This window comes from Antrostomus carolinensis, unplaced genomic scaffold (assembly GCF_000700745.2).
Source record: "Antrostomus carolinensis isolate BGI_N321 unplaced genomic scaffold, ASM70074v2 scaffold50061, whole genome shotgun sequence".
In the NCBI taxonomy this organism is placed as follows: domain Eukaryota; kingdom Metazoa; phylum Chordata; class Aves; order Caprimulgiformes; family Caprimulgidae; genus Antrostomus; species Antrostomus carolinensis.
Window position 1 is genome coordinate 1 of NW_010297183.1, and position 7962 is coordinate 7962.

Genomic DNA, 7962 nt, shown 5'->3' on the forward strand with positions numbered 1-7962 from the left:
TTACTGCCCTGCAGTTTGTCAGCCAGAACCTGACCTTAAGAATGGCAGGATGCAGCTTCGTACGCGCTCCCTGCTCCCAATCAAATACCCATTTTTTGTGGTACCCTTACCATGGACTTGGGTTTTCAAGGGAAACAAGTCACCAGGACAATTCCGTTAGAGCCACTGAGGGTACAGTGGGAAGAACAGGTACCTCAGTACATCCATTTCCTTACAGTGCTGTTTTTCAGCTAAGCACCCTGGCTTTTGGAAGTCATTTAATGCACCCTCTGCCCCAAAAACATAGAAAGGGAGAAGTAAAAATCCATTGGAGTAAGAATGCGGGGACGGTTCTGCTCGCTTTTTTCCTAGCGAAGTAAAAATCCATTGGAGTAAGAATGCGGGGACGGTTCTGCTCTCTTTTTTCCTAGCGATGTCTTTACGGCCTCTCCAGAAGGCACAGCTCTTTTCCTGGCAGGGAAGATGTGCTGCTCTCTGTGCTGTGCTATTTCACACCCTGTCTCCAACAGATAGCACAGAGCCTCACCTGTTCAGAAAGAGATGTCTGAAATAGCTTTCCATCTGAAATAGATCCTAGCTAGCAAAGGGATTAGCGATTCCAGCTCACAGGTTGTTTTTCACCAACATTCATCCCCTGTTTTTCCTCATCGCTGGCGTTAGATGTTAACCCCTGTTCTGCTCAGGCCGTAGGGGTGGAACTGCTGTGGGTCAGCCTGCCAGCCAGGACGGACAAGCGGATCTGTAACTCCTACGAGCACCAGGCATGGCACAGGTGCTTGGACATGTTGATGTGACTGCCCACCCCTAGGTGTGAATATATGTCATATCACAATAGAAATAAACACTTATGTTTGCCCTGAGAGATTAGCCAGACCTGAATCTAGGATTCAAGCACCGCTGAGGTTCAGAAGTGGAACCAAGTGCTACAGCCAGTTCCTCTTTCTATAGAGGACTGTGCCCCAGTCTGGATCCCGGGGCTGAGAGAAGCCTGGCCATTGTCTTCTGTTATCTTTGAAGAGCATCGTGACTGTCAAAAGCAGGGGGGTTGAATTCTGCCGTGCACGCACAGCTGTAGCAACCTCCTCCTGTGATTTTCATTCCACGAATTCCTCCCAGTTTCTCTTCAGGAATACACTCTTGTGTGACATACAGCCTGTGAACAGCTATATGGCTGCTGTCCGAAGCCAGAACCTCTCAGCTCTCCATTGCCAGATCCATGAGTGGTTTGAAGCCAAATGGGGACAGGATTCAACACTGAGGATCAGTAAATACCAGGCATGGCTGATCTTCAGTAAAAGGAGCAGAGTGAGGGCTGAAGCTGGAATTAACGCTCTTTTGCAGATCTGTGTGGACTGCCTAGTTCTCTACTGGACAAATTCTAGAGGGAGAAAAAAAAAAATATGTAGGACCTCTTCTTCCCTCTCAGCTGCAGCAGTGGACAGCAATAATGCTCTGGAGAGCAAATGCAGCCACTGTACCATAACTGAGAAAAGAACCAGCTCCCAGACCTTGATGATTTCTGGTTTAGAAAATAATTTCTCTTATCATTAGAGCGTAGAGACTCTCATTTAATGTAATCACGGAAGAGATATGAACAGAGGCTCCAATAAACGATTCTATTCCTTTCTCATTTCGTTCTTCATCCACAGTGTTAGGAAGAAAAATGTGTCAGGTTTGCCCTTCTCCAAAACTGCCACCTAATTCCCTCTAACCCCTCCTGTCAGCGGGGCAGCACCACACGTTCACTGGCATGCGTTCCTCCCAGCAGAGGAAGACATCTTATTTTTTACGTTCAATTCAGAATTTTTGTTGCTGTTGTTGCCAGGCAGTTTGTCAGCCAAGCGTAATCTCCTGGCAGAAGGAGACAGACCAACAAGATAAAGAGAAGAAATGTACTTTGGTTGTTTCCCTTGAACTTTTTGATTCAAGCCATATCACCTGGTCCTATTGCCAGTGAAAATAAGACAAGTGCAAAAGCATAATGCATTAAGTCTTTCTGCCCAAGAAAGCAACAAATAAATTACATGGAATGACCTCCAACACTAATCGCCCTTTTAGCAGCAATTTTCAGATTAAAAAGTAGGTGGAAACTACCGAATGAGAAGAAACTCTTCACAAGGTTTCACGGCATCAGGGAATGAGAGCTGAAATCAGAGTTGGTAGCTTACAATTGCCATCGCCACGCAACAGGCAGAGCACTGCTTCAGGATCCAAGTCCTTCTTGGTGGGAGTGCTCAGTCCTCTCCTCAGATCCCCAGATCTTCACATGCAACTTGCTGTGAGCTGGCTTGGGCACTGCAACCATTTAGAGGTCCTACAAATTCCAGGGTGTCAGAGATGACTAATCCAGGAGTTATTACTGATGGGAGACATTCTCCTGTCCCTCTTCCCCATCTTTTTCTAGAGCTCATCTCTCATCTTCAGCCACAACTGAATCGAGAATGACGTAGTGAAAGAGCAGAGATTAAGGACCATGAGAAGACCAAAGTCTCTCCACTGGACAACACACCCGATGGGAGACTCTTACACCTTGATGTCAAACAGTCCAGTCTAGAAAAGGCTCTGCTGTGTGTGAGACCTTGATGTTATTCTTCACCCCGAAGAGCTACAGAGCTGCCAGAAAAGTATGTGAACTGATGGAAACCAGAAGTTTTCCTGAGGTTTTTGATAGGTCTTTGACATGATCTACATGAAAAAAATGTTTTTAAAAGTATGTTTCAGGTTTTTATCTGTTCAGAATACAAGGTGGGAGAGAACTGCCCTGTGCATTTCACTGCGATTGTTCATGTACAACAACAGCAGCACTGGATGCATTCAGAAAAAATGAATCTTGTTATTTATGTAGTAATAAAATTTTGGGTAAATTCTGCCTTTCAGTGTGCCTGAAGAGTCCCAAGTGAGAGTCCCAAGCAAACAGACCAGGGAGACAGAGAGTGCCTAGAGTGTGACACAGATAAAGCGACAAGGCATCTAAGTGATGTCAGACGTGAGTATGTACGTTAAAAAAACAAACCGTGGTTTATTTAAATGTGTAAAGTAATTGGGAGGGAAAAAGATTACATTGTACTATGGCGATACAGACAGCACACACCGTAACGAGCTCTTCCATCGTAACGACTTCAGGCCGCGCTTTCCAGCCTCCCAGGCTGCTCCGACACACAGATCTGAGGAGAGGCTCGCCGTCGGTTTCTCTAGGGGACTCCACACTATGGATTAATTTCAGTCAGAATCTGCTGTCCTGTTTCTGCGCGTCAGACTCAGGAGCAGAGCACCATCCTCCCACCAGGGGAGACAGGCGAAATATGGCAAAACTTCTCATGCACTAAGACACTCTGTCGTGGGTTAAGTAAAAGCAGCCTGATGGAACACCTGATCCCAGGACAAATTACCAGGCTTTCTGCCTTCACCTCTTCCCAGACGTGGCTCACCACTGGGATGAGAAGCTTAAAGAGCAGAGACCGAGAGAGATACGATGATAGTTACAAAATGCCATTTCCAGACACAGCTTTTTATTTCAGGTTCTTCTCAATCCAGTCTTTGAAAGGAAGAGCTTTGGTGTAGCCACTGTAGAGTCCTAGGCTGCAAGTTTTATCATAACCCCAGCTCACTAATCCCATCAGGTGCCACCTTAGCTCAGGAGATGCTTTTCCCGGCAAAGTTATGGCTGCAATCCCCCCAGTCTCAGCAGGGCAGATATTAGAAAAGGCCGTGTGGTCTTGCTTGGCACAGAACATGCTGTCAGTGATGCTGACCTGGATCCCGTTATCCTCGTACTGTTGCTCACACAGCAGCGAATCCACCATGCGAACAGCTCCCATGCGGATTGTGTCATTCTTGTATCCGGGATCTCTGACGTCAGCCAGTACCTTCCAGCCAGTAACCATGATTTTTAAATCCTCTGTGGATGAAGCCAAGTCGTGAGAAGATGACAAGCAAATGGGTTGAACACGACTGCTGATCCTGGCTTTGTCCAAGAGTTTGATGACAGCTATGTCAGAATCCAGTAATATCGGGTCGTAGTTGGGATGCACTATGATGGCAGAAATCTGGGGAGGAAGCAAGAGTAGGAAGAGTTGCAGGGTTAAGGGCAGCAGCAAGTCGGCAGCTCTCTTTCCATACTGCCACAATGCACGGTCGTTTATTTTGCCCACTTCTCCTCTGCCTTCCATGACCGAACCAAGCACTTTCACCATGGTGCTCACTCGAACCACAAACATGCAGAGACATCAAGCATCTCCTGATTATTTTGGAGTTAACCCAAGTTGTTGGCTTGGGTTTCAGGACAGTTTTTATTGGGTGAAACTCTTCCTAATGAAAGCCAGTCAAGGACATTTTCAGCAAAATGGGGAGTTAATGTGCAGTTCAAGTTCTTCCACTGCTTACTGAAAAGATTCTACCTGCCCTGTCATCTTCAGCCTGTAGAATGTGAAGGGGTGGGACAGGACACTTTGAATTAAAATGTTACCTTCTTATGGAAGTTCAACCATCTTCCCACCAAAAAAGAATGCTAGCGATAGGTTACATAATGTTGGGGCCAAACCTTTACTGCTAGTTACCTTGATGGAACATTACAAGAACAGACAGGATTCCTATAAGGAAATATTGTAAAAAATAACGTATTTCCTCACAGGAAAAGTCTGAAAAAGCTGCAATTAGAGAAAGAAACTAAAAATGGGCAGGGAGAGGGGGAAGAATCAAATTAACTTTGATTTCTGTGATAAAATCCATTCATTAACTCACATACCAACCCCCCCTTCCAGAAAATGAGACACACACAGCCAAAACTGCTGTATTTCTCCTCATTTTGACTTCAACCTTCCTAGTTCTACTTGAAAAAAAAAAAACCCAAACCACTCTGGTGAGCCTGAGGTGCTATTTTTGGAGCTGGAGTCAAACACAAACTTCTTTTTTGTTTAGAGCTGTACAGACTTGGGGCTGGGATGTGAAATGTGCTCATGGCATCAAATCAGGATCTAGAGCACAAGTGTTTCCTTCATAAATTACGCTAATCACTTCTGACAGTAGCTGGCATCTCTTCTACTTTTTTTCCTGGCAATATCACTCCAGACATTATGGCCTGTGGAACCTGAGCTGATTTCTTGGTGTTCTGTGCTAGGAGGTGAACGTATGAGTTGGACAGTGTCGGGGGAATTTAATGAACTACAGCACGTGCCCTCCCTGTGCCACGGCAGTTCTGTCAGCTGAGTCTCTGGACACGCATTTCAAAGAGCAGTGTGCAGGGCGATCTGTTGCCCAAGGGATAACCACCTTCTCCCCGTACAAGACGGATGTGATCAGCATCTGTGTGCTCATCATGTTCCGCTCACAGCAGACCCACTCACCCGCAGGTTCTGGATGGTCTTTTCATCCCTGTCATCGTCTCTGTAGAACTTCCCCAGAACCACCTTGAGCTCTGCTGTCTTCAGCACGATGGTCTTGCCCAGGTCAGTGACGCAGTGAGCTGCCACCACCACGGTGCGCTCGTTCACCAGGGCCCCGCTGCAGATGAGGATCCAGGTCCCCTTCCGGAGACTGTTCTCTTTCACCCCGTTGGCCGAACGATAGATCGCCGCTTGCCAGGGCCACCTGGTAGAGGTCACTGTCTTCTGAAGGGTGATGTTTTCTGCTTTTCCACAGACTGGGGAAACATGAACCAAGAATGAGGTAAAGCCTTTTTCCCCACCAAAGAATCCGAGTCTCACTCTTGATTCTTCCTTAGGTTGTGCCAAAAGAAACCAAACTGCAATGGTTAGCGTGAGGGACAGTGACCTCTGTCCTCGACCTTCAAAATTATAGTATTAGAGTATCTGATATAGCTTTTTTTAAAAAAAAACCACTTCAATTTTTTTCCATTATTATCTGAATTCCTGGCTGAGGTAGGAATGTGGATTTCACACCTAAGCAGGTGAATTTTCATGACAACCTTATGAAGCTGCATAAAGAAATGGGAAGAACACCCCTGATTCTTGCTTATAATAAACCAGCATAAAGCCAGCAGTGCACTAGGACTCACCCTAGGCAGTCACAGAGCCACTGTGATGTCCTCTTCTAGAACTGACCTTAGCACAGATGGGTTCATGCCTACAAGAACAAACTTGTCTTGCAACAAGAACCCTGAAGCAAATGCAGCTAAATCAACAGCCATCCTGGGGAAAAGAAAGAGCTCTGCCCTGTTCTAGGAATGTATTACTCAGGCTCAGACCTGGATTAAAATCTCCTGTATTAGAAAAGGTTTACTTCAGTTGAATGAGTTACATCATCTGGTCACATTTTTTAGCCTGGGATGTGGTGTGTGCAGGCCCATAGTGAAAAGGAACCAGTGAAATACTTTCCAATACGTGAGATAATCTCAAAGCAAAACCTCAAATGAGAACTCTAAAAACATGTTTGATGTTAGGATCTCCTTCTCATAGTTTGCCTCATGTCAGTAGCGGGTTGTACCAAATCTTGTGATGTTCCTACCCTGACCTACTCTGAGCACTAGCTCTGGATAAGATTTTATCTGGACTTACACTCTGCAATGTGAACTCTTTCCTTAGCAGAGTATATTACAGGAAGACCCTCTTTAAAATGCAGACTCTCCATTATATTGCTTAACCTTTGATGTTTTTGTCAGCTGTGGGCCAAAGTATAGAGATGAAAGAAAAATCACATTTGCAGTAAATAATACAGGAAAACATGAAGTGATGGTAGGAAAACATTTTAAAACCAGGGGAGAAACTCACTACACCTTTTGCTCAATGAAAGAGTAGAAAAATTGATGGCAAATCACAGTGCTGAAAGCTTGATCCCTTCACCATCAACTGCACAAGTTCTACGGGTGGATAAAACCAGCCAGATATCCCCCAGGCGTTGTTGCACCTCACCTCTCTCCCAGCTGGGAGCACAGGCAGCCGGCACCGCTGGGACTCCCTCATTGTCTCAGATGAACACACATCCCGTTCCCCATCCACCCAGAGACGCGTGTGGTTTTTTCCCCCCCTTGGAGACTCACTTGGGATACACACAGGGGCTCTCCCACTCCATTTCCCTGTCTTCAGACAAGTCCTCCTGCTGCTGCCCAGGCGGCGGTAGAAAGGGGAGATGCACTCGTACTGAAGCTGGGTGTGCAGGTGCTGGTACCCCGGGGGCAGCTCTCCGAACGGCCGCGCTGGCTTCTTGGTTGGATAGATGTCGAGCTTCTGCTTGCTGAATGCAGATGAGTAAAGCTGATGCAAAGGTGTTTCCCTGTTTTGAGGCACAAAGAACACAAGGTAGTAATAATAATAATAATAATAATAATATAAAAGCAATAATTACCGTAGCTTTATCGCTAACTGTGTTCAGTATCATTTAAAAGCACAAGGTTTGCTTGTGAAAGAATAAGGCAAAAGATATCATTCCAGCATAGCTTAGCAGTACTCCCATTTACATCCCAGCTATTTCCATATATATATATGTACACATGTATAAATACACATATGTTTACACATTTTCTATTTGTGTCTCTTCCATTATACAGCTTCTAGACTGCGATGAGTTGCCTCTGAATGTGGAACAGTTTTTGCCATTCACAAAAGGACTGAGATACGGTGTTTTCAAATAAAGAAATTACGCTGGAGGTTGGCATTGCCATAATTAATTCTCACTAGAGAGGCGTTAGGCACATCTTTTCTCTAGTGAATATTTTAATAGGCAGTATTAGGAATCGATTCAGATTAAATCATGTTGATAGAGTTGCTTGGTTTAGCAATTATCAGAGATAATTGCCTCACCACAGAGATTTCATAATTGCGATAATCACTGAGCTTCCATTTAGAAACTGATTAGCTGAAACATGGCACATAATTAAAAAAAATAAAAACATGCACCAGCCTAGATATGGACCCTACGCTTGACTACAGTCATACTTACATCTTCATCGCTTCGAACATGCTCTATGCTTCACAGCACAGATCTACAGGAAAAAATACATCTGAAAAA

At 45.1% G+C, this 7962-nt stretch overlaps 1 protein-coding gene across 1 annotated transcript in view; it reads right to left on the bottom strand.

Moving 5' to 3' along the window:
• Positions 1–3174: 3174 nt before the first annotated feature.
• The window catches only part of PAMR1 (peptidase domain containing associated with muscle regeneration 1), a 37061-nt gene continuing 32273 nt past the window's right edge, over positions 3175–7962 (bottom strand). Inside the window, exons 8-10 of the mRNA XM_010178491.2 lie at positions 6995–7227; positions 5343–5638; positions 3175–4046 (exon numbers count right to left, since the gene is read on the bottom strand). Coding sequence (XP_010176793.2) covers positions 3510–4046; positions 5343–5638; positions 6995–7227 — 1066 coding nt within the window. The 3' untranslated portion in view covers positions 3175–3509. The remainder of the gene's footprint in view (positions 4047–5342; positions 5639–6994; positions 7228–7962) is intronic.